At 29.7% G+C, this 27,897-nt stretch overlaps 1 protein-coding gene and 3 pseudogenes across 4 annotated transcripts in view; 3 read left to right on the forward strand and 1 right to left on the reverse strand.

Moving 5' to 3' along the window:
- The window catches only part of LOC145191151 (replication factor C subunit 4-like), a 43,891-nt gene extending 41,780 nt beyond the window's left edge, over positions 1-2,111 (forward strand). The window contains exon 13 of the mRNA XM_090066547.1: positions 1,820-2,111. Coding sequence (XP_089922673.1) covers positions 1,820-1,903 — 84 coding nt within the window. The 3' untranslated portion in view covers positions 1,904-2,111. The remainder of the gene's footprint in view (positions 1-1,819) is intronic.
- A 6,524-nt stretch (positions 2,112-8,635) lies between these two features.
- Positions 8,636-12,173, forward strand: LOC149881899 (uncharacterized; annotated as a pseudogene). Its single transcript, XR_016445059.1, has 4 exons — positions 8,636-8,818; positions 10,651-10,810; positions 10,924-11,041; positions 11,799-12,173. The product of XR_016445059.1 is annotated as an uncharacterized LOC149881899 (transcript).
- Positions 12,174-18,197: 6,024 nt separating this feature from the next.
- Positions 18,198-22,640, reverse strand: LOC149881900 (uncharacterized; annotated as a pseudogene). Its single transcript, XR_016444983.1, has 8 exons — positions 22,328-22,640; positions 21,699-22,087; positions 20,841-21,251; positions 20,408-20,595; positions 20,085-20,337; positions 19,770-19,900; positions 19,442-19,694; positions 18,198-19,073 (listed from the first exon to the last, which is right to left on the reverse strand). The product of XR_016444983.1 is annotated as an uncharacterized LOC149881900 (transcript).
- On the forward strand, positions 21,821-27,125 carry LOC145202140 (uncharacterized; annotated as a pseudogene). The gene is made up of 4 exons (XR_016444982.1): positions 21,821-22,003; positions 22,852-24,812; positions 24,912-25,235; positions 25,398-27,125. The product of XR_016444982.1 is annotated as an uncharacterized LOC145202140 (transcript).
- The last annotated feature ends 772 nt before the right edge of the window (positions 27,126-27,897 follow it).

Raw genomic sequence — 27,897 nt, forward strand, 5'->3', positions numbered from 1 at the left:
CTATATTCAACATTATCATCACTGATATTTTGTCTAAAGAAATAAAGGCAAAGTTGGTTGACCTACCGCGTTAAAACCAAGGCTAGGGTTTTAACGCGATAGGTCAACCAACCGTATATCATCTGTAAATCACGAACAAAATCAATGACAGTAGCATTCTTTTTAGAATTACCTCAATGACAAAGTTTAACGCAAACGTAACTTATTGTAAGAATGTTTTTATTAAGAAATGTTTTCAATAAGTTTAGAAAGTTTCATAATGCCCTTTAACAATTTTTAGCAGATACTGTTTCTGATTCTTTTGCTTAACAAATAAGTGTATTAGTGATTTCTACAGAGCTGTAATTGGTTGATTGTTTAAGCACAGTTGCCTTTTTTTTTTTAGAAAATTTAAGTCCTGGTTAAAAACAGCAACGAAGTTTAAGAACATCACTAGAGATTGCGATTTCCCGGACTTTTTTCATTCCCGGGATAGCGGGAATTATTTACATTGTTCCCGGAATCCCGGGAAAATCTTCATTAGGGAAAATAAAAATAGCTAATTACACTTTTCTATTTTTCTATTTATTTTTTGTAACTGTTTACGATTTTAAAGTGACTTCTGAGAAAAACCATTGCATAGAGATGGTGAAGCCTCTACACTGGAAGGATGAATTGTTAAAAGCGCATTATAAAGCACATTTAAATTATGCGATCTTTTATTAGTAGCTTCAAACAGATTGAATTCTTGACGCATAGTTGATTTATTGCACTTGACTTCAAAAACATCTTTTTTTTTTTACAAATTTTTCTAATCTGGCAGCCATAGATTCAGATTACTGATTTATATTAATAATACTTTTGCTAAGTTTTCTATTGCTATCTTCTTCTTTTTTTATATTTTCAATTATGGGAAAAAGTCGAGCAGCTATTTCAATCGCTAAATTTATCATAACTGCTTTAGATGGTATGCTAAATAAGTCATCATCGATATCACTTTTTAAAGATTGTGGATTATCTAAAAATCTTAGTAAACCAACAAGATTTTTTTTTCTTCTTTGACATTCTTTCAATTAAAGCATTTTTAAGATCTTTTGCTAGGTAGAAATCTTGAACATCAAGTTCTTTAATCATAAATTTTAATGTGTTGTCAGCAGCTAATAAAATTGCTTCCCTTCTGCAAATCATTTCAGAACCTAAGATAATAGGTTCCAGACTTTTTGCTAAATTTTCAATTACTGTAAGTTCATCATCAGACAACATTAGGTTTTCTGAACTGAAATTCACCAGAGATTTAAAAACTGCTTTTTTAACTTTAATAAATCTTTAAATCAAAATCCCGGGATTCCGGGAAATGGGAATAAAATTTTTCCCGGGAAGAATTACTAATTATCACGCTTCTTTTCTTGCTCAACTCTGTTTTCTTGCTCCAATGCTTGATGAAGTTGTATGAAGTTAGTAACTTAGAAACTTACTAATTGATGTCCATATCTCAAAGTGAATAAGTAAACAAGTGTTTAAAATTGGTTTAAAGCTTACATGCTAGTTCTTTACTCTGCAGGACACATACAACACAAAAAGCTGAGACGATGAACAGTTTGATATTGACTTAAGAACTTCTTTGATGCAGACAATTTGTATAACGCTCATGGCGAGAGGCCTAAAAGTTTATTAAAAACAAAAACTTTTGATGTCATTTTAGTTGTTTCTAGTATTGATAGCGAGTGCAAAGTTTACTGTTAAAATAACTAACAAAGTTTAGTGACTTATAGAAAATAATTTCAAACGTTGCTCAGATAAATTTATCTATTATTAAATATGTACTTTTACTTTTTTTTAGATCGTTGAGAAGAATCTTTGTGATGGTGCTGATGAATATTTACAAATAATGGCGGTTGGTACGGTTATAATGGAGCTTTTATAAAGGAAATTAAGCTGCATCATTATTGCCGAACGGTGCACCACCCTAATACTATTATGGATTGATTACCAGCTATGTTCATTTGATATAAGAGATAAGATATTGCGACTTCCTATATTACCTGAATCTCTTATTAATTATTTGAAGAACAATTGTCAGTGTAAACTCACTGGAAATTACTTAAAAAGAAGTTTCAGTTCTTTCCATTTTTAACAAGGTTCTAATAAAAAACCTCTCCACCGCTTAGTTAATTAGGAAAAAGAGGATTTGGGATGCACTAGTTTGATGGTTATGAGATTTCTTTTTGAACTCGTATCTAATGTGGGGAAAATGGGTTTCTTTTCGATACCCACAACAACTAGTTGTTTTTGTTTTTCATAATGGCTGAGCCATTTCTGAAATTTTCCCCTTAACCATTGCAAAATGCATGTTTGAATTTTGCATTATGTTTTCGAAATTGCTTTAATCGATAAACAGTTTTTAAAATTGATTGAATAATCAACTATATAAAATACAACAAGACGAACTGTTTAAGTAAAAACAAAGACGAACAAGGTTCGATGCATTTTTCATTAAATCTATTTTTAACTTGATTAGCATCTTCAAGTTTTTTTTCCTTTATGTATTTTAATTTAATTTGTAGAATGAAAATAACAAATTAAATACAAGACGACAATTTTATAAACTCATAGCTTTGAGTTTTTTCTGAATGATCTTTAATTATTAATGCTAAAAAAGTAAAAGTTGTCAGATAGTTACAAGTTCTTAATTTTGCATTTACACGATTTTACAATTTCTATTTCTTTGATTTTAAATTTTTTTTTTCGTAAATTACATTTCATGTTAAATCTCTCCTTTCGGATCTCCTCCGCGTAACAATAATGTGAAAAGGTAAATGGATTCAACTTCATGTTTTTGTCTGTTGAAGGAATTGTTATTGATTTGCATGAACCCAAGCAGTATCTGTTTTCAACAACAATCGATTCACATCCTTCGTGAAAAATAGGCTGCTTGAATTTAACTGCTGTACATATTTCTTCTTGGCTATATAATGACTGCATTTTGTAGCAACGTATCAGTTTCAGCCATAGGAAGAAAACGAGAAAAAAATCTAAATAAGGTTTTTGAGACTTGAAATATTTTTAAAAAATATTTACTTTCATATTTTTATGATTATCATTAACATATATTCAACTTTTAAAAATATTTAAAAGAGCTAAAGTTAAAAGCATTTTTTCAGAAGCATTAAAATTCGTTTTACAGAAGTACCTATATTGGTGGTAAATTATTTTACTTTCTGTACTAAGTTTGCAGGAAACACTTTCAATTGTAAAAAATTGAAAGTTAAAGTGGAATCCTCCCAATAGTTTGACAAAAATTTGAAAAAACAGTTTCAGTCTACTTTACACAATAAAGACTCAAGTAATATTCAACATCAAAGTAATTTTTTCAGAAGCAATAAGAAGATTCTTTAATCTGATCTCTAACACTTTAAGGTACTTCTAAGTCACATTTCGGCACATCGATGCAGTTTTCTATAAGCAAAAAATGCTAATATACCATTTCTTTTGTTTTTGAAAAGAAAAAAAATTAACAAAATGTGCAAATGTCTCAAATCAGCATTATCAGTTTCGGATGTTTTCTTTGCTCTATTGTTGTTTATTGACTAATTAAAGTAATTGTATCCATAAGTTTAAATCATTTTTATTTTTCATTTTTAATTTTCACATCTATTACTATATTGTTGACAGTTAGAATGCACAACTGAAAATAAATACAACTTTTTGAAGTTGTATTTATTTTCAGGTGTGCATTTAAACCACTAAGCCTTCTTTGACTACTTTAAAGTAAAGATTATTTGTTTTTTAAAACTTTATGCAATGATAGAAAATTTGTTTGTTTCTCCTGTTTAATAACAGAATAGGCCAGGTATATTTCGATAGTTAATATATGCAATTTTAAGGGATTCAGAGAAATTTGTTGAGAGACGAGGTGTAGTTTTGACTTTTACCATAATGAACATGTACTTTTGCTAAGATTTTATTTCTCTAAAAATTAAAAAACTTTAATTAAGTTTTCTCTTCTCACACAATAAATCGTTATTTTAAAAAATATGCCTGTTTCAACTAAAAATAAGAAAATAGAAATTAAGGCGAACTTTACTCAAATTTTACATCTTATAATTAGACTGAAATGATATTAATCTTAACTAAAAATAAAATTAAAATGGTTGTTTTTCCTGAAACTTTTTTTTTTCCTGAAAAATTTACAAAATTGTAAAAGCGTTTTTACAAATAAATTAAAATTTTGTTTAAAAAATTTACTGAGTTCGAAAGTATATGTAAAGAATATCTCCGAATAATTTTAAGCTTTTTTTTTTGTATTTGTTTATCTAACTTGATGTTAATGTCATTTGTTAGAAGATGAAAATAGAGTGCTGAAAATAGCTCAGTCTACTAAATATTTATTCGTCAATATTTATATTTTGATTGAGCAAACAATCCATAAATTCAACAATTTGTTCAAGAAATTTTACTTTCTAAGTCTTAAAAGGCATGAAAATACACAAAATGACTTCAACTTTGAGTATATTTAAGATTCTGTATTTAAATAAAAACCAGTAAAACACTTCACTTCACTCTAAATAATTAGAGTTAAAGAAGTCGCGTAGTATCCAGTTTTTATAAAAGCTAATCAAAAATTTTAAAAACGAGTTTTTAACAGTCTAGAAGTCTTTATACCTATTATATTATTTTACAGAATAATTTATTGATATTCGTATGATTTTAACCAAAATCGACTTAAGTAATTATCTAAGTTTTGTAACAGAAATATGTAAAAAATTAACAGCAAAAGATTTAGTTTTATCATTAAAAAAAAATTATGTAAAAATAATTCTAAATATACCTACGGTGTCTAAAGCTCATTGCAAAATACCTTTCACTACGAGCAAGTTTCTAACGTAATAAATTTAAATCTGACAGGTAGGTTGGCGTTGGCGTTGTTAAACTGATGACTCACGTGTTGAAACTGTAATGTGGTTTAAGACATAAACAAGGAAAGAAAACTGGGAAACGAAGGCAATCAAGGAGTTTTTTAAATTTGAAGCAAACCAATACCGTCCTCTTTCTCAATTCTTTTTTTTTTTTTCAAAATATGCTTTACGCGTCTTTTCGATAGAAATATTGTAACTCGAAATATGAGTTAGCACAGCTCATCTTCTTTAAATAAAATAACTTAACTAGGCAAAAAAATATTGAGTTACAAAATAATTTACCTTAATTTCAGTGTTGTTTCTAATTTTTTCTTTAAAAGGTAGCAGCCATACAGTTGAAAGATATTATCAGATTCATTTAGTAAATATTTCACGAGGTTAGAATTATTTTATTCGATCTCCCATTTTAAAAGTTGGGGCAGTGGCCCCCCAGGAAATTTATGCACGGGGGCAAGAGTATCTATTCTCCCCCGTGATAGTCCGTGATAATATATTATTAGTTTAATGCTGTAGCTTGTAGAAGCACCAGGAAGTGTGAATTGCACACTTTGACGGCCTTTTCAAGAATCAATGCAAGTTTCATAAAATCTGTCATATATGTTTTTTAATTCCTTCAAAGATTTTGCGTTGACAGATTCTTCTGGCAAAGAACTTGTTTGTTTTATTTAATACATAAATTTAGCTTTGCGTAATAAATGGACGACCCTAATGGCAAAACCCTTGAATGGAAGAAAAATACATTACTACCTTTTTGTGCATTACATTAATATAAGATGTATGTTTTAAAAAACTAGTATTTTGTCTTTTTTTTATTGTTATAAAATACTCCTATATTGTTATAAAATACTCCTTTTATTGCTATAAAATACTCTTTCGATCTGTTGTATGAATTCCTGACTTCCAGTCATTCATTTTAGTATGCACTGCTTTCAAAATCCTACACTTAAAAAAGTTCAGGCAAACTCTGTCCGGAATGGTTCAGGTCGACAAATTTATCTGAACATTCAGGAAATTTACCATATCGGTTCAGGTGTTTTAGCAAACTAGCTGAACACTTAGTGTAAAACTCCTGAAATGATCAGGCAAAAGAAGTTGCGTGAACTTTTCTACCGGAGCTTTCAGGTGTTTTACCGGAAACATGAAGTAAATCGCCTGAAACTATGAAATTATTTTTCCGCCCCAACAGCAATCGCTATTAACTCTTTCCCTACCACAAGCCGCTGACAGCGGCTTTTGTTTTTTAATTATTTTGACCACAAGCCGCTGGTAGCGGCTTTCTGATGTGCTTCATTATTTATCATGTTTTGAACATCAGTACTAATTTATGACTCATTTTACTGATTTATTCAAAAAGTGTACTTAATTCTCTGCATAATTAAAAAAAAAGTAACAGTCATATTGTATAAATTATAACAAGATATTTTATTACGAAGTTTGTGGTTTTTTTAAACCGCTATCAAAATGAAGTCATCGAAAGTAGCCTATAGTGCTAATGAAGCTTCTAAAATAATGCTTGAATGGTTAAATGAAGATCATGGTGATCAGAAAGTGAGTCTGAGAGTAGTTCTAGCTCAGAAGATTTAGAATATTCAATTATGGAAGAAACTGTCTCGTCCCCTTTGATTATCAAAGGCGAGACTTCTTCCACAGAAGCTGCTCCTATAAATAAAAGAAAAAGAAAGTTTAACGGTGGTATATCTGCTAATTGTGAAAATGTTGATTCATGGGTACTTCTTGGAGAAGATTACAACGATAGTCCAACACATTCGTTTAGATTTTGTCCTAATAATAAACCTGGAGTCAATGCAAATCTCAATGAAAACTCAACTATTTTAGACTGTTTTAAAGAACTTTTTAGTGACAAAGTTCAAGATGAATTAGTTGGATTTATTAATTCTTTTGCCTCTTACAAAATGCAGATAAATAGTCAGTGTTTAAGTTCATCAATATCTTCTTCTTGGACCCCAATTAATAAATATGATCTTGTTAAGTTTATTGGTGTCATGATTGCAATGGGATTAGATAAAAGACCCTCAATTAAAGACTACTGGTCCCTAACTGATATATATCACAGTCCTTGGTATAACTCTATGTTTCCAAGAAACAGACTTGAAGCAATATACCATACAATGCTTCATGTTGCTCCATCTCAAGAAAGCCATGCAAAAGAAAAAATTGAACCATTTATGAAAAATCTTATTGCAAATTATCAAAAAGCATTTTATCCATATGAAGATGTTTCTGTTGATGAAATGGTCATTAAATGTAAGGGTAGATGGAAAAATAAACAATATAACCCCAGCAAACCAAGCAAATATCATATTAAAACATTTGGTTTGTGTGACAGTGCTACTGGGTATGCCTTTAACATCCTTACCTACTTTGGAAGTGATACATCTTTATAACTCTGATACATATGGAATGGGACAATCGGAAAAATTTTTTGAATACTTACTTAAACCTCTTGGAAAGGGTCACCATATTTTTGCTGATAGATATTACACAACACACTCTTTGATCTCCTATCTGACATCAAAATCATTTCACTACACTGGAACCTTACAAACAAATCGCAAGAATTTTCCAGATAATATTAAGTTCCAAAAAGGTTGTAGAATGAAACATCTACAAACAAATTACTATCGCAGTGAATCTGGAATTCTACTTGTTCAGTGGCAAGATAAGAAAGCTAAAAAACCAGTAGTAGCTGTTTCTACTAAGTTTGCAAAAAATTTTGTTGCAGTATCTTCTCATCTCAAAGGAGTCAGGGAAATACCAGAAATTATTCACCAGCACAATCTATCAATGAATGGCTGTGATCGTTTAGACCAATTTGTTTCATATTACAGTAATCTAGATAGAAAGACAGTTAAGTGGTGGAAAAGAATTTTTAATTGGCTGATAGAAGTAACTCAAGCTAACTCTTACATATTATATTTGTTAACTCGTCCACATAATTCAAAAAGAATTACTCTAAAAAAATTTAAGGAGAATCTTATTGAAGAACTAGTTAATTCTTGTATTACCATGATGCCTGATAATTCTACACTTTTAAAAAGAGTTCGACAAGTCTCAAATCCAGTCTTAGAAACATTCAACAATACAAGACATTTGATTAAATATGTTGAAAGCGATAGAAATTGTGTAGTCTGTAGTACTCCTGTCAATAGAAAGCGCACAAATTTTATATGTTCTGGCTGCAGTAATGAACCTCATTTGCATCCTAAAGATTGTTTTTTGATTTACCATTCCAGATAATTTTTTTTTATCATTGGAAGTACTTGAGAATTTTTTTTTTTTTAAGCACATCTTACAAAGTAATTGATTTTTTTCTTTTTTAATTTTCTAAACTCAGTTCTAAAAAAAACTGGTTTCAGCTTTTTTCTGTTCTCAAAAGAAAAGTAAAACTATTTTTTATTACTTATGATAGATTCCATTGTCTATGTAAGTTGTTAGAAATGTCTTTTAAAATATTTATTCTTAAAAATATATAAAAGAATTTTGTTTTTGATTTAATTTTTCTTTCTTTCAATAAAAAAACGACGTTTTTTAACTCCTTGCATTTCCCAGTATGAATTGCTGTGTATTTAACTTTTATGTATTTAAAAAGATCTTTTCTTTAGCTTTCTTTATATATATAGCTTGTTATGGTTTCAAAGAGATTTATTACTTGGATTTCTATTAGTTTTGAATAATATGTGATCCTTTATTATTTTTTTTAAATTAGTGCGGTACGGCGAAAAGTTTTTTTAAAAAAACCGCGGTAGTGAAAGAGTTAAACCTTTTAGAGGTCGCATGTGCCTGCTTTCTCTTATTTTAAAATTTTTTATTAAAAATGAGCATAAAAAAGTTCTCAGAGTCAAAGTTGGCAGAATATTTATTATCAAAAGGAATATCTATAGATGCTACAGAAAAGCTTAAAAGTAAGCTATCTTTTCATATTTTTTGCGAACGTACGTAAAAGAGATGTGTATATAGTATATTTACATATTTATATATGATTATTTACATATATATATATATATATATATATATATATATATATATATATATATATATATATATATATATATATATATATATATATATATATATATATATATATATATATTACATTTATATACATTTAAATGTATATATTTTTGCCAACGTACGTAAAAGAGATGTATATAATAAACACATTTCTTTTACGTACGTTCGCAAAAAAATATACACACATATATGTATGTAAATGTAATTTATGCATATGTAAATATACACATGTATATATACACAATGTATATACACTAAGGTGGTCCAAACTTATAAACTATTGAAGTTCATTTCTCCACAAGGCTGCCTTTGTTCCTATTAATATTTGCAATATTGTAGCCAAATTTGAAGCAAATCTGATAATATTTAGGGGTTGCTATAAATTTTGACTTTTTGAACACTATGATAAAAAATCAAAAAAATTAAGTTTTCACTATTATTTAATATCAAATTTAAAAATTAAAGAAACTAACAATTTAAATCAGGTAAATATGAATGCTTGCAAAGTATCTAATGAATATAGATCATCTGATCAATTTATTTACCAGTGTTGAGATAGATCTTCAATTATGCAAAAATTACACAAAAATTTGTATAAATTCTTAAGAATTGATTATTGTCAAAAAAATGATGAAAAAATAGCGACCTCTAAAACTGTTCAGATTGGTCCAATTTTTTGTATGGTTCTTCTCTAAGCATAGTCGAACAAAATTAGGCTTGTGGAGAGAATGTAGAAATATTTTGAATTTTTACCACACAAATCTGGACACCCTAATATACACATCTCTTGTTTACAAGACAGTATACGTATTTGAATTATATTCATAAATGTAAGAGTGTATAGATATAAATAAGTCAAGATATATGTATATGATATAATATATCATATTAATAACATGATATACTATATATCATAAAATTATGATATACACTGTAATATAGTCTATATGATAAACACCATAATATAGTCATCATATTATGATGTATTACAATATGATATAGTATGTTATATATACTATGATATACTATGATATAGTATATTATATATACTATGATAATCTATGTCATAATATGATATAGTATAATATAAAATATTATAATATACTATATTATAATATATTATATTATACTATATCATATTATGATATAAAATAACATAGTATATATAATGTACTATATCATAGTATATCATAGCATATATAATAAACTATATCATATTATGATATATCATGGTATATCTTGATGTATGATGTATGATTTGATGACTTAGGCTATGAAAGAAAATTGGACTATATGGAAAAAACTTCATGCTCTCGTCGAAAATAGGTTGTGAATTGTAGGCCAACATTTGATGATTTACTCAAAACATTTCCGCTATTAAAAGATCTAGCCATACACGTAAGAATAAAAATCACCCTATTATCATTAAAATTTTTCACTAAGAAATATTTAAAATTATCCAATCACAAGAATTAAATTTATTGTAATTCATACAAGATATATGTAAGATGCATCTTGTATGAATTACAAGATACATCTTTTAAATTACAAGATACACGCAAAACCTATATGACAAAAAAATATTTAAAAATTACAAGATGATCTTTTAACTTTTAAATATTTTTTTGTCATATAGGTTTGGCTAAAGTATTCTTAGGTTTTGCTAAAGTAAAATTAAAGAAAATGATTTTACAAGCAGTCTTATACTACATTCTTATCTTAGTTTCAGAAGGATTTCTGTTGCAATTTCCCAGAGTCAAATGATTTTTTGGCTCATTGGGAGCAAATAACGCCACATGTTATCTCTTGGGCAAGACAAAAGACAAATTTGATGGTGAAGCAGATTCTAGCTGAGCTTGATATGCAAGACAACCCTTCTATAGGTATCTTAGTGTTATAAAACAATATGGCAGGGTGTATTTGATATGTAAAATCATTATAATATTTTATAAATTAATAAAATGATTTCACTAACAAATTTGTTTTTTCAAAACAGGAATTGAAATGGATTTTGCATTCTTATTAATCCCCTTTATAATTAAAGTGCCATCAAAGAATAAAAAAGTTGGGCATCAGCTGCTGAAGTTGCAGAACATTTCATTCAATTTTATCCGGTATATTGTAATAATAGATTTCTAATAGATATAAATTTATACATATATGCATAAATTCTTCTAATAGATATAAATATATGTTATAAATGTTATAATAATGTTATAAATTATACATGTTATAAGTTATACATATATGTAAAATTATTCTAATAGATATAAACTTATACATATACATTTTTCTGTATAGCAATGTTAATAACATGTTATTAAATATATTATTGTGCATATTACTGCAAACTTAATATTATACCTAATAATATTAAGTTTGTAGTAATATGCACAATAATATATACTTAATAACTTTACATGTTATTAACATTGCTATACAAAAAAATGCCCCGTTGAGAGTCGGACTATCAAAGGAAGGGGAATACATAAATATTCTGACTTAAGATTATTCCGAGTTAAGCAAAGTTCTCAGTAAACCGTGATACCGGTATCTTGGTATATATACAGATTTTCAATCCTCCTTTTACTCTCTCTCTCTCTCTCTCTCTCTCTCTCTCTCTCTCTCTCTCTCTTTCTCTCTCTCTTTCTCTCTCTCTCTCTCTATACATACATATATGTAGAGAAAATTCAAGGGGAATTGAAAATCTGTCTGACTTATCCAGGGTCGGAGTTAACAGGATTCTACTGTATGTTTAGTTATTAAATATAGTAAATATAGTATTAGTTCTAAGTTGTATGTGCTGATATTTATATTTATTATAAATTATATTTAAATGACTTATTTAATTTCCTTACTGCGTCTAAATAGGCATCAACTCCGATGGAAGTTGTGATTCAAAGTCTTACTCACAAGTATCTTTTAGTCATAGCTTTGGGTACTCATTGCTTTGTCGAACAATTATTTATTGTTACAGCGTGTCGAGCTATTCCTGTCAACAGATGTATATCTTATGCTGTGGACATATTAATTAAACTTTATTTTTTAATGAATATGGAGTATGCGGAATAATGTAGCCATGGCAAAAAGTACAATATATGCATATATTGTACTTCTTGCAACATACCGTGTTAGGTTACCAAGATGAAACGCATCTATCGAGAAGAGCCAGTGACTTGTCGCTTTACCTTAGACAAAAAAGACTTAATTAATTTTAAAGTGCTGAAACTTTTATATTTTAATAAATATTTCCTATATTGTTTTGTTAAGCTTAAATTTGTAATAATTATAAATTTAAATATATTGACTTTCTGAAAATCAAATATCGTTTTTACGTCTAAACCGAGTTCATTTATAATCACAATTTGACATTTTACTGAATATTTAATATCTTCAGGCCTAATAAAATCTAATATCGAATTTATGCCTAAACCAAAATAGTTTATAATCGGGAATTGGAATTTTACTGAATATTTACTCTTTTCAGGCAAAATACCTGAACTACTTCGTGCCGTATGGAACCAGGCGAACATTCAGGTAAAATACCTGAACCTGAACTGGTTCTGGTTTCGGTATTTTACCTGAATATGAACTGGTTCAGGTTCAGGCATAATACCGGAACCGAAACAGTTCAGGTTCAGGTAAAAATCCTGAACCAGTTCAGGTTCAGGTATTTTACCTGAATGTTCGTCTGGTTCCATACGGCACGAAGTAGTTCAGGAGTTTTGCCTGAAATTTCCGTCATTTTACCGGAACTTTTTTAAGAGTGCAGGAGTAAAAATAGATGTTCTTATATCAAACATATCTCATTTATTTTCAACATAATGCAAATCAGCCAGATTTTAACAATGAATTTTCTGACAGTGATTCATCCGAGAATGAGGACACTGAGGAAGATTTGTTGGACTACAATCATGAAAAGAGAAGACCTAAAATTGAACTAAATGAAGTTAATTATGGGCCAGTCATTAAAAGCAACGGTTGAAGCAATATGTCGTCGAGATTCTAACCTATTTACAGCCGACATTGCTATTAATTTCATGCTTACAAAATTAAAAGATGCTGATAATAATACAAGCAAAGAAATGCGTAGAGCTTTAATGACTCGCATGCATGAACGCCGAACCGATATGAGTGGACTTCTGCAATACCTACATAACGGTCGAAGCCCCGTTGAAGTCGATGAAGAAATAATTACAGTGCCTTCTTCATTTCAATGTCGAAAACTTTTGGTAGAATTGTTGGAAAGATTAAATGCTTCCAATCCTGCTCTAGTAAGAGCATCAGTTGAGTGTGACATGGTGGATTTGATTGAGGAACCTAAAATGGCTCCTGAGTCTAAAAGTAATACTTTAAGGATTGAAGAGGAACTTGATGTTATTAAAGAAGGACAATCACCAATACAAAAAATTAGACATGACATATTGTAGTCAAAAATTCAAAAAGAAATGACACTATTTGAAAATGTGGGTACACGTGGCGATTAGTTAGAAAGAGTTTATTCTTTTCTAATGACCGTGAAATCAGCAAGTGTCAAGGCTGAGCGGGCATTTTCTTTCGCTGGACTGTTCAAAACAAAAATTCGTAACCGTTTGGGCGATGAAATTTTGGACGCGTTATGCCTGAAGTCGCATTTCGAAGCACAAAAAACATAACCTATTTCCTAATTTCTAACATAATTTTTTAACATTAATTAACATGTAAAATTTAATTAACATGTTAAATTAAGTTCATTTAATAAATATATTTTTAGTTAAATGTAATGTATTTATTCTACTTAATACTATATACAGTATTGGACAAAACATTTGCAACCAATATCGAACAATGCTAAATAGTGTTCCTAATTTTGCATGTCTTAAAAACGAAACAAACTATACTACCACAACAAACAGTTCAGGAGTCTGGAGTCATAGCATGTCATGACATGAGCAATCAGCTGACAGGTGACAGTATACAGGCAGAATTTGGTTGACAAGTGCCATTTTGCCGGGGACAAAACAAGTGCAAATTTTTTGATTTATTTCATTTTCTTAAGTCTGGTCCGTGTCAACGTCACGGAAGTTTTTTAATAATTAAAGGAAGTATCCAGAAGTTTCCAGAAGCATGCAGAAGCTTCCAGAAATTTCCAGAAGAAGCATCTGGAAGCATCCAGTAGCATCCAGAAATATCCAGAAACATTCAGAAGCATCCAGACGCATACAGAAGCTTCCAGAAGCATCGAAAAGACGTATCTAGAATCTTCCAGAACAGGTTCACACAGGTTCATTTTACTATATAAGAGACATGTAAATCGACATGTAATTCAGTCAGTATATGGAAGTCAATCAGTCAGTATTATCAAGACAGTTTATCGAAGTGAGTTTTATCAAAGTGTTTTATCGAAGAACATCAATACAAGAAGTGAAATACAACAAATGTTTCATTACATCAATACGGTCCACATCCAACCAAGATGTTGTGTTCCACAGAGAATTATTGTATCATCACAAGGTAAATGTAACACGGTAAGCCTTGAGAAGCGTGATTATTTATTTTTATTATTTTTATGACTTCAAGTGCAAAAATGGCTCCTGACAGTTTTGGATTGGAACTAAGAAAGAAAATTATTGGCGATTACATAAGTGGAATGTCACAAAAAAGTATTTGTGATAAATATCGCGTGAAAAAATGGACCGTATCAAGACTATGTTCCAAATATCGTTCTACGGGGAAGTTGGCAGCAGATAACAAAGGTGGAAGACCGCGTTCCATCACTTCTAGAGAGGATTCTATGATCGTCAGATCCGTCAAGAAGGATCCCTGGATATCATCAGTCGAGATACAAAAGCAACTAGAGCTGCCTGTATCGGACCGAACAATCAGACGACGTGCTGTTGAAGCCGGATTGTTTTCTCGACGCCCTGCAAAGAAACCGCTGATTTCACTAAAAAACCAGAAGAAAAGACTCCTGTTTGCTGCATCTAATATTGACTGGAATGTGCAGAAATGGCGAACTGTCCTGTTCAGTGATGAATCGAAGTTCAACATCATTGGGAGCGATGGCATTTGCCTTGTACGTCGACCGGCCGGAAAACGCCTCGATTTAAGTAACTGCCATAAGACCGTGAAGCATGGTGGAGGCAATGTAATGGTCTGGGGGTGTTTTTCTGCTAACGGTCTAGGTCCAATACATCGAAACGATGGAATAATGGACCGTTTCATGTATAAAAATATCCTGAAAGATGTTGTTACCTCATGCTGAATGGAATATGCCAATAAAATGGGTTTTTCAGCAAGACAGCGATCCGAAACACACTGCAAAAGTAGTCAAGCAGTGGTTTTAAGACAACCACCTATCGGTGATGGATTGGCCGCCTCAATCTCCGGATCTCAACCCTATCGAGAACCTGTGGGAGATCGTCAACCGCAGAATTAATCGTGAAGGTGTTCGTAATAAGGATGAACTGTTTGAACAAGTCCAAAAGGCCTGGGCAGCGATTCCACAAGGTTTCATTGATCACCTGATCGAATCTATGCCTCGAAGGTGCAAGGCTGTGATCGACAACAAAGGATTCGCCGCGAAATATTGATAGCGAAATACAGCTTGGTCAACTTTTTGTCGAGTTACACTTGTTTTGTCCAGAAGGAAATCAACTTTTTTAATACTTTTGATTAATTTATTAACTTTCGTGTACAAATAATGAACTTTGTGATGAATAAAACTTGAAGAACTTTGTCTCTAAACAGTTACATAGTTATTTCTCTAAATTGAAAAAATGCAGCACTTTTATATAAAGAAACTAAATTAGCATTATTTGGTTGCAATTGTTTTGTCCAATACTGTAGATGTTGTATCTGCTTTTCAATCCCAGGATCACGGATTGATGTTTTTCAATCCCGTAATCCCGGGATTGAAAAAAACCTCCGGGATTGCAACCCCTAATTTTCAATATACTCATTGACTATTTATGACCTAAATAACTAATTCCTGGGGTTTAAAAATTGCACCTAAAATGTATGTGTTCCCATGTGTAAAAATTTTATTTCGATCTAATTTTACTATTTATACCTTCACAAAGAAAACATATTCAATTTTTTGGAGTTCTGTAATGAAGACTTAATTTGAGTGGTATCAAAACTCCAAGATTTTGCGTTTTTAAGAAATTTAAAAAATATACTACTTTTCTTTTTTTTTACAAATGTTACAAAATTTTACATAAACAGGCTATTAACATTTGAATTAAAAATGACACTTCGTAATTACGCAAAATCTTAATATAAGTAAATTTAATTAATCACTCTTTGCAGTGTTCCCGTATGCGAAGATTAGGTGGTAAAAGGTAAATGGGTCTTTCATACTTACAAAGCCTATTATTCTCTAAAGACTTTGGTTTTCATGCTTTATACGGCGTTTCTATTTTTTCTAATAAATTATCATACTTGTTAGCATCTCTTCATTCAGTTTGAATAAAAACGCTTTAGAAAGCATGTCTACCTTTCCTAAGTGTGGCACTTTCAAACGCTTAATGTTATTTTCCGTGAAAATTCACGGAAATTAAGAAGCAATTTTGGCTATTTTCCGTGAAAGTTCACGGAACTTTATATGAGGAGTTTTCGCTATTTTCCGTGAAAATTCACGGAAATTCAGAAGCGATTTTGGTTACTTTCAACGTATCCTATAAATAACGAATTTTTGAAATTTTCCTTAGTAACAAAATTTATTATAATAAATATTGGCAGTTTGCAACGAATTTCATATGATTTTGGCTATATTTTTTGAAAACTTACCGATTTTTTAAAAGCATTTGGCTGTGTTTACAAAAAAAAAGCCAAATGTCGAATATAGATTAAAAATAAATATATCTTGTCGCAATGTAAACCATATTGCATTAATTTATTTAGGACACTTTTTTAGTCATCTCTAAGGATAGACGGTATGTAGTAATTTCGACAATTTAAGTGGTAAGCAAATATTGCAAAAGTGTGTTCACGGAGAAATAAGTAAATTTTAAAGAACGTGGTAGTAATATTGTTTGGTTTGAATGCACTAAATTTTTTAGACACATTTGTGGTGCAAAAATGTGTATGCGGAGAAGGATCCCCATGAAATTGGAGGAAGTTTAACTACTTAGGTTGAGCAAATGAACATAAATGTACGTATCTATATATAAAACACGGTCGACAGTCCCTGGCTTTTTAATATGGAAAAAATAAGAAAAAAAACTTCCTTAATAAAAGGGAAAGTTTTACTTATAGGTACTTGGAAATAATTTTAATAGGTAAAAGGCTTGCTTGATGAAGCGCTAAGTTAAAGTCGCACAATAAGATAATATAGTCTATAGTTTATTACATTTTGTTGATAGAGATATAAGATAATATAGTTTATAGTCTAATAATTATAAGATAATATAGTTTATAGTTTATTAGTTTATAGAGTTTATTTTTATTGCCTTTGGAGCAGTTTCAACATCCTAACAACATGATTGACAATCACATATTGTGATAATTAAATTAATAATAAAGTTAAATTAATAATAAAGTTCGCTCATATTACGAGAATTTCGATTATTAAAGAATTATTCTATTCACTTTACACTTAAATACATAATCTAGTATAATAGCTTTTTTATAAAACTTATATATTATATATATATTTAGTATACATTATAAAGCGTACATTATAACCATTCCAATAACAAAATAGAAATAAAACATTTCTAGAAGGAACCTCTAAGTTGACCCTCTAAGTCTATGTCGCAGAGCTTAGCTAATAGTCAAGACAGCTTTATACAGTCTTTCATATAATGAATGAAAGTTTTAAAGTTGTTTACCATGCAGTTATGTTATCATACCTTCCAGCACTACTGCAGAGAGTAACTAATGACTAACAGGTACATAAAATGTTAGTAAAGTTACAGCCTTGCATAAATGAATTTTATTAAAAAAAACATAAATTCTGTTTAACCGTTGTTCTTTTGGTGTGCCGATATTAACAGGATACATCAATTAACGCTTAAAAGTCTAAAAAATATTAAAGTTAAATTTGAACAAGTTTTAAATAAAAGACAAATTATAATTAGTATCTACTTATCGTTAAGTTATATTCACGCTAATATATTAAATTATCATTTTACCATTAATGCATATATTAGTTGATAATTATATATATATATATATATATATATATATATATATATATATATATATATATATATATATATATATATATATATATATATATATATATATATATATATATATATATATATATATATATACATATGAATATATATAATTAGGTTTTCAATTAGGTTTTGCAATCCATACAAAACCAGTGACTTTTAGGTTTTCTTGAAATACCAACACAATAGTAATGGTACCAATATAAACAATGATCGCACTGAATCCATTTTTGAAGTTTACTGGCTGATTGAATTTGTTGACAGTGATAGCATGGCCAACTATCGGATGAAGTGCTCTTACATCGTACTTCAATTTCTGCCCAAGCAGATTCATCAAAATATTGTTTAAGCTCATGTAAATTAGCTCTTTTATCATTAATGATATAAGGTACAGTAGGAGAAAGATCATTACTTGAGATTTTACTACCACTTTCTAATGAATTTTGTGCAATAGAATCTTTGACGAACCAAATTAAACGAATAAAATCTTTTTCATAAACGCCAAGTTTCTCAAGAGGTTTTGTTACGTTGTAAAAAAGTCTCTGTTTTTTTACAGCTGGTCGACCTGGGGGAAAGCGCTGTGGTTTACGTAATACAATGTCAATGTCTTCTAAAATTCTAGTGGTATACCTTTTTTCAACAGGAAGAGTCTCACAAGTGATTGTTGGAAAAGTTTTTGATGTAGTTTCAGAGTTTGTATAGAAATTTGAGGTGACACAGGCAAAACACATTCCGATGTTGCAGATAAAGAACTTTCAGGAAAAATTTCAACATTTGTCTGCAATCTTTCAACATGAAGAGTCTCAGATGTAATTGTTTGGGAAATGCTTGATGTAATTACAGAGTTTGTTTGTAGAGAAACTTGAGGTGAAACAGGCAAAACACATTCTAATGTTGCAGAAGAACTTTCAGGAAATATTTCAGCATTTGTCTGGAAAAGATTTTCTGAAATAACATCATCTTCAGAATGGTGCTGTTGAACCTGTACAAAATTTAAATAGCATTATGATTACAAGTCATGATGGATTGCACATAAAGAAAATAAATGTAAATGATTTATCAGGAGATTTAATGAGGTAGTATATTAGATTCTTGCTTATCATTAAGTGGTTTACAGTTTAATGCTACCTAGAAATATGTTGTTTAACTTGCATCTTCATTTAACAACCTTGGAGATTGTATTTCAGAGTTGAGAGAGTTACAATTAAAATTAAATTAAAAAATGCTTCCTTGACTATATTGGCCCCAGCCTTGTGCAAGTATAACTTTAGTTTAACTTGTTAAATAAAAGTTAATTATTTTTATTTATTTATTATTTATTAAATTGATTATGGATTTTATTATTTTTACCTGCAGTTCCCACTCTCCAGATATGCATTGTTCGCAAACTGATTCCAGCCATTTAATAGCTAAATCAAACTTACTTGGTGTAAATTCAGATAAGATAGATGCCAAAGGCTGCAAATGGCTCAAAGCTGTATTATATCTTTCCTTAACAGTGGAATTGCATAATGCCACTGGTTGAATTGAAAATGTCATGCATGAATTAGATAAATTGTTCCCTTGGTTTACATTTGCCATTTGATGGGTAGGAACAAACCACCTAAAATTATTTTATTCATTTTAAATATTTTTTACCATACTACTACTATTAATACAAATCAAAAACAGTTATTGCCTTTTATGAATAAGATCTAGATCAGATAAGTTCATATTTTTTTCTCTAATAGCAAAGAAAGCATGAGAGCACGGAACTCCATAACCAGCAGCATAACAATCATTGTATCTAACTTGCAAGCAATTATTTTCCTGAAGATATTTTAATCTCATATTTTATAACATGTTAAAATAAAATAAATTGTACTTATAATTATCTTAATTAATATAAGTATAAAAAAAATCAATTTTAAACTTTTACTACAAGTTGCATCTATTATGACTAAAATTGCTAAATAAATCACAGCAACCATAAAAAAAGATTAAAAACACTTACTTCTTGTAAACTATATCCTTCCTTTTGACTTAAATTATACTGTTCAACCATATGTTGTAAAATGAATGACGAGATTGCATGAGCATAAAATTTTAAACATTCTGGAAGCTTAGTGTTTATTTTAAGACGCTGATCAAAATCAGCATGCTTTGATTTTTCAAGTTGAACTCTATTTATCTTTATTATTTTGCTAATAAGATTACCTAGTGACATACGCGATGTCAAACCAACATCTTTTAAAGTTCTGTGATACCTACAAATTTGGTAAAGTATTATTAACTAACAATTAATCTTATAACAAAATAGAAAACAAATCATCAAACCATTCCAATCTATTATTGGTGTGATTATCGATGTGGAGTAGCCCTTTTCTGTGGTAGCCCATGAACATGTCAGCCATCATCAACCAGTTATTTGTTAAGTATGTGTAAAACTCTGGGAAAGTCTCTTGTATATTCAACAAAGCTTTATCACATGTTTGCTGGTTACCATATAACAACCTTTTCGTAGCCTGACAGTTAAGATATGTAAATAATTTTCAAAAACAATTAACAATAAAATAAATGTATGAAATTAAAATAAAATTACTTGTATTTATACAAGGCATACAATAAGCATAAGTGTTCCATGACTGTCAAAGTCATGGAACATCTATTGTCAAAAAAGTTGACAATTTTCAAAGCATTATTTTAATTTCTATTAATTTTTTAATGATTGCTTTTTTAACACAATTAACTAGAATTATTTAGAACTAACCTTATATAAAGATTCTTTGTCATTACTTAGCAAATTACTTTTTTTTTATTTTATGTACAAATGCTTTGGATACATGAAATCGACAAAGCAAAATATGATTATGTGGGAAAACAGCTTGCAACACTGAGATTTCAGCTTGAGCCTTATCAATTACAAAAATGGATGTTGAAAATGTATTAAAACCAGCCCATTCTTGTGATCGTATCAGAAACATTCTAAGATGAGCTTGATCCTCACGATACACTATTGATTGTATTACAGGGCGCCCCATCCCGTGTTGATCTACTACAGCAAGTGTGTATAGAGGCATGGAGAGATTATTTACCTATACATTTGTTAATGGAATTAAGTAGTTTGACAGTTTTTGGATTATTTCAAATAAAATTGTTATTGTCAAATGTTGATTTAAAACTTAAAATTAAAATTATTAATTAAATTAAAATTAAAAAATTACATTAAAGTTGTAATTAAAAATTTTAATTGAAAATTATAATCTAATTCGGAATTTAATTTTTAAATTTGACTGTTTGTAGTTTAAAATTTCACTCTTTGTAGTTATATACAGTTTTATATACAGTTTTTATATAAATTTTTATATAAACCCACAGTAGATAATCTACGACTTAAGTGATTTCTTTGTTGGAGTTGAAAAATTCTTGCAATGGTTTGCAACCAATTGAAAAATAAACTGCTTCTGTACTTCGTCCTTTGTCAGTGTGTCATAGTGATTTTCAATAAAAATGATTCCTCAAAACTAAAAAGGAACTCAAACCAGAGTAACTCTGTTGAATAAATTAAATATATTGCGACAATTGCTAAATTAGACAAAAAACATATTGTGATTCTAATATCTTCCACACCACTGTATATACAAAAACAACTAACCTTTGAATTTAAGCTTTTGTTTTATGTTGTAAATATCTCTAGGTTTAGTTTTTAAACCGCTTCTATTAAGGCTATCTGTCACAAGCGCTGTATTTGCCCCATGTTCAATCAACATCAATGTCTGCTGTTCTAACAATCCTTTTGGTTGGCGTTGTGAACTATACATAGAAAATTCTTCTATACCATATGGATGGTTGTGTTCAAGAAACATTTTTTTAACACCATAGCATTGTCGTTGGTTGTCATACGAAACATAAATAAACATTTTGCAGCCATATGTAAGTATTGCCTGATTAGTACGCTTACCTTGATTTTTCTTCATAAGATAAGGTTTTTGATGGCCAAAATGTTTGTATGTCCATCTGTAAACATGAAAAACACATGAACAACACTATTTTTTAAAAGGTAGTAATTGTAATTGAAAATAAAAATATTCTTTTATGATTATTTTTTAAGTACTTTTTTAATATGTGTATTTATATCTATTTTACTATATATGGATTTCCTTTTTTAAAGGAAATCCATATATAGTAAAATAGATATAAATACACCACAAAGTTCAATAATTAAAAATACTAAAAAACATAAATGTAAATGTAAACCTGCATGTATATATTGAATCTAAAGGTTGATTTTTAATTTGTGATTCTTGTTTCACTTTCTTATTGTAACTTTCAAATTTTTCCTTGTAATCAACTCTTATTGGGTGATAATCAACTCTTATTGCTATCGGTATTGCAGTAATGCATCACAGCTTTTTCTGCAACATTGAAATCGCAAAATTTTTCATTTAGAATATCTTGCATTGTTGAATATTATTTAAAATATATTCTTCAAAAATATAAAAGAAAAATCTTAAAAGATATTTGAAAAAACTCTTGATAAACACACAAAATCATAAATTGTGTTCAATTGTAGTTGTCCAAATTTGAAATACAAACAATTGACTTCATACAAACTTTATATACTTTTATGGATATAAATTTTGAATACATATTTGTTTAAAAAACATCATCAGTGAGACACGATTTAAAATTGTTTGTAAACTGTGATTAAATTTATTGTTGCTACTTCCTTGTTTAGGATTTATGTTAAATTAACTTAGTATTATATTTCAATCATCAAGGACACACTATATTCACTGATGATGGTTCAGAGATGGTGATTCCGGAGATGGAGATGGTGTTTCGGAGAGCCTTATAAATAATTAGTCCGGTAGAATTTCACCAAAAAAGGGGTCAACCTAGAAAAAATTATTATAAAGACATGTTATATATCGTTGGAGAGCTTATTATTTCCTCTTTAAAATGGGTAATTGGTATTTTTTTTTATTTTGGGGAAAAAAAGTTATGACGTCACAAAGATTAGGAGTAAAATACGAAATTTTAAACGTTGCTGATAAATTTTAAGTATGCTGTACAATAAGTTGCGTTGTAACTATAATAACACTTATATTTAAATAATATAAAAGTGTTGAGTATATATATATATTTTTTGTTACTAGAAACATGGCTTTCGGAGCCGCGGGGGCCACAGCCCCCCAAAGGACCTTTTTTGAATTTTGCAAGAGGAATATTTTTGATTTTTTGTTTGTTTTTGTCAAATATTTTTGTTAAACTTTGTTTCTGTAAGTAAAAATGGGTAGAGGGAATAAAAATTCCTTGTTCTACATTTGGAATTTTAAAGTTATTAGAATGTAATATTCTTTTTGTATTCGAAATGTAATCGAATTTTTTTGGCAATATTTATCAAAAACTTTTTAATAAATTATTTATCTTAGTGTTTATAATTATGTAATGATTTGCTATTTTCAGATTTTAATATAAATTATCTGATCTTGTAAGTGATAATAAAACTAGTTCTGAAACTGAAAAATTATGGACTTAAAAAATGAATCCTCTGTATGTGCATTGTGTGGTAAAATGAAATTAGAAGGAGATTCGTTGAGTTAAGTGGGGGCAAGATTTGGAAGGAATGTTGATAACCAAGGAGCTCTTGGAAAATTAATTGAATGTGCTTTAAAATTGGATTTAAATGTATTGGTAAATGAACTGAATAAAAAACAAGAGACAGGAGAAAAGGTTTTTATTCACTCATCGTGTCGAACTAAATTAAGAAACCAATCAAAATCAATTAAACGATCACAAGCATCGATGGAAACTCCTATTGAAAGAAAACGTTCAACTCGATCAGAACAGATTTTTTTTAATTTTAAAGAGCAATGTTTTTATTGTGGAAATATGTGCACACTTGACAGTCGCCATCCTGAGAGAAATAATTTCATAGAAGTAAGAACAAAATCATCAAAAATTTATCATGCAACTCTAGAATTATGCAACGAACGTAACGATTTTTTTATCTAAAACAGTTGAAGCTAGACTTTTGAATATAAATGATCTTGTAGCTGTTGAAGCACGATATCACATCTATTGTCGTGCAAAATTTGAAAAACCTATTACTACATCAAGCTGTGGAAGACCAACATCAACAGAAAAGCTTACTGTCTTTAATGCAGCATGCATAAAACTTGAGGAAGATATTGATCAATACACAGTCTCTGAGTTTTACGAGATGATGCAAACATTAGGAGAAGAAATATATTCCCTTAAAATGACGCAAAATAAATTAAAAGAAAAATACGGAGATTCTATGAAATTAGTCTCGCGACAAGGTAAAAGTAATGTAATTATACTGGACAGATTTAGACATATATTATGCGAAAACTGGTACACCAGAAAAAAACACAATGCAGAGGACGAAAAAATCAGAGTTATAACTGCAGCAGCAAAATTATTGAGTGATTGTATAAAGAATTTTGACCATGATGTAAAAACGTATCCTTAAATAGAAGATGTAACTAACAATGAAAACACCTGCATACCCTTATTGCTGAAGGTGTTTATCAGAGAACTAATTCCTGTGCCATTAAAACAAACGTCAATTTCACAAGCATTGTTTTCTGCAGTGAGGCCACAATCAATAATGCCAATGCAGTTAGGAGTAGCCGTTACCGTTGATAATGTACTTTCTTCCAAGTGGCTAAATGTTCTACTTGCTAAACTGGGTTTTGCATCAAGTTACGACGAGGTTTGTTTATTAAGTGATAATTTTATTTGTATTTGTTTTGTAAAAAAATTTTTACACATAACAATATAGAATACAAGAAAAACTAAATTTATTTAACAGGTCATTCGTTACAAGCAGAACATAGTGAAACACGATAAAATTAACGATATACTTTGCCCTGAAGGTACAACGTCTATTCAGTTTGTTGGGGATAACACAGATCATGATTTAGCAACAATTGATGGTAAAAATATACATCACGGATTAGGTTCCATATCAATTGCAAATGGAAATTTTATTGAGAACTCAAATAAGAAAAGATTGCCTAGGGATAAAAAAGATTATTGGTCCAACATAAACTTTGACAACCAGATTACAATTTCTCAGTTTTACAGCTCTGACGTTCCGGTTTTATCTCAAATAAAATTTCAAGAATTTACAAAGGTATTTACTTGACTGGGGTTAAGAGGGATAGCGTTTCAAAAAATTAGTGTTTAAATTTCATGTACAGTTTAAAATATAATAAAAACTTCTATTGATACAATTTATTTTGAGATTTTTGATGATATGAGACAATCATTAACTTTTAACTTTCTTTTATTTAAGGTTACTTTAAAGCCAAACCTTGTCGATATACTTTGGAACATGTCGCATATCTTTGAATTACAATGCCCAAGTTGGGCTGCCTACATGAGTCGTCAAGTTAATAATGTTCTTCCTATTTCTAAAGTATCCATGCTTCCAGTAATCAACTTACCGGCAACTGATTTTAATGCTTTATATTCTTTGTTAAGTTTCGTTGTAATACAATCAGAAAAGCTAAAACTTGGAATGCCATGTTTTACATTTGATCAACAGCTTTATGTGAAAGCCTATGAAATTGCGGCTTCAAAGAAAATGAAAGTTTTTATTAGAATTGGTGGATTTCATCAGCTAATGAGTTTTCTTGGAGCTATTGGAACATTGATGGAAGAAAACACAAGCTGAAAAATTACCTAACAAAGCCAGTTATATCTATGCCATTTGCTCCTTATTCTTTAAAAGTTGCCGATGGTGGCGCTCTTTTATACTGCTGCGATTGGAACAAGGGTGAAATATTTGACAATATTTTTGAAAAGTACATCCAATTTCTTAATTACCTTAAAGTTAGTATTCGATGGATATGAAAATTCTACAAAAGACGCTACGCGTATAAAGCGTGGATCTTTATCACAATTTGCAGTTGAAATACATAAAAGCAATCCTTGTCCGTCTGATAGAAGGAAATTTTTCTCTAACTACGCCAACAAAAAATCATTTATCCGAATTCTAGAAGTTAGATTAAGAGAAAGAGGCTTTACTGTGTATGTGTGTCATTCTGACGCAGATACTACAATCGTTAAAATTGCACTTAACTTTTCCAAAACAGAGCCCGTCACAATATTTGCTGATGACAGCGATATTCTTTGCCTCTTATTACACCACTGTAAATCAGTTGAATCTTTACACAAAATATATTTAACAAGTATGACAAAAAGAGTTGATTGCCAGCGTGAATGTTATGACATTGATCAGATTATTGGCAGTACAGCAGAACATGTCATTAACAATATTCTTTTTGCGCACGCATTTACAGGTTGTGATACAACATCAGCAATTCACAATTTTGGAAAGACTTCAATTTTTAGAAAGCTTGAAGCCAAAGACTTGTGCAATGCAGCAAATATTTTTTACCATGATGATAAATCGCCTGATGAGATTGGAAATGCATCAATTCGTTTCTTTCAGCTGCTACATTCCTCAACATCAAATCTACAACAAATACGAAAGCAAAAGTACGAGGAAAAGATAAACTCAGATCGAGCTCACATAGACCCTTCTGTTCTTCCACCATCTCCTAGAGCTGCTTACTACCATGGATTGAGAGTATATCATCAAGTGCGTATTTGGAGATGTCTAAGTGAAATTGATCTTGACCCACTTAATTGGGGATGGAAATTAAATGGCTTTATGTACTCACCAATAGCGACAGATGAAAATGCAGGTCCAGAGGATATCCTAAAGGTTGTTCGATGTGGGTGTAAAAACTCCTGTTCGAGTCGATGTTCCTGCAGAAAGATGGGACTTCACTGCACTTCATCGTGTGCTACCTGTCACGGGATTAACTGTACAAATATTGAAAAAGTTGACGAAGAAAATGAACCAGCCCATGACCGTCACTTCTCAGATGTTTTTACATAAATTTTAATTTAATCAGAATAAGTAAGATAAACTTAATGCATAAAGATAAACTTCTTTGTAAATATTTTTTAACATGCTCTTGGTAACATTACAGAATAATTACGTTTAACAGTATTTTATATATTTTGAATATATTTGTTTTGTAAACACATCTTTAAGTCAAGTTTTCAAAAAACTGGCTAAAGTAGCGTCCCCCTCTGCCTTTATACCGTACTTTTAGTTATTATTATTTCGCTTTCAGTTCATTAAACCAACTACTAATACTTAGGAGTAATAAATATAAAAATATATTACATTTACTTGCTTAAATTATAAATTCTTTTAGTAAAAAAACGTCAATTTTGGTGTTTTTCTGCTAATCTTTATGACGTCACAACTTTTTTTCCCCAAAATAAAAAAAATTACCAATTACTCATTTAAAAGAGGAAAAAAAAAGCTTTCCAACGATATATAACATGTCTTTATACTAATTTTTTCTAGGTTAAGACTAAATTCTACCGGACTAAATGGCTAGCATCGCTTGACAGGAATGCATGATTGCTATCGGTATCACAACCTGTTGCCTACACCATTTTAATTATTTTAAATGATTATTGCAACAAAACAGACCTCACTACAAAAAGGTTGAATATCCAAACTTTTTCCAAATTTTTGCAAACACCAATAATTAAAAAAAAAGTGGAAAAGAAAACACTTATACACAAATAATATAATATATAGGGAAAAGGCGGTTCTGGCGCATTGACCCTTCCCATACTTAAGGATGCATAAAAAATGGTGAACACTTCATATCATGTTCTTGGACAAAACCAATACTTAAGAGTCGTCTTTAAAAATCAAGAAGAAGTATAAAAATAATCATGTTATTTCTATACCAGTTCTTCAA

The sequence above is a fragment of the Hydra viridissima genome, unplaced genomic scaffold (assembly GCF_058129835.1).
Source record: "Hydra viridissima isolate aposymbiotic clone 2 unplaced genomic scaffold, HvirCarnegie_v1 scaffold_11, whole genome shotgun sequence".
Classification (NCBI taxonomy): Eukaryota; Metazoa; Cnidaria; class Hydrozoa; order Anthoathecata; family Hydridae; genus Hydra; species Hydra viridissima.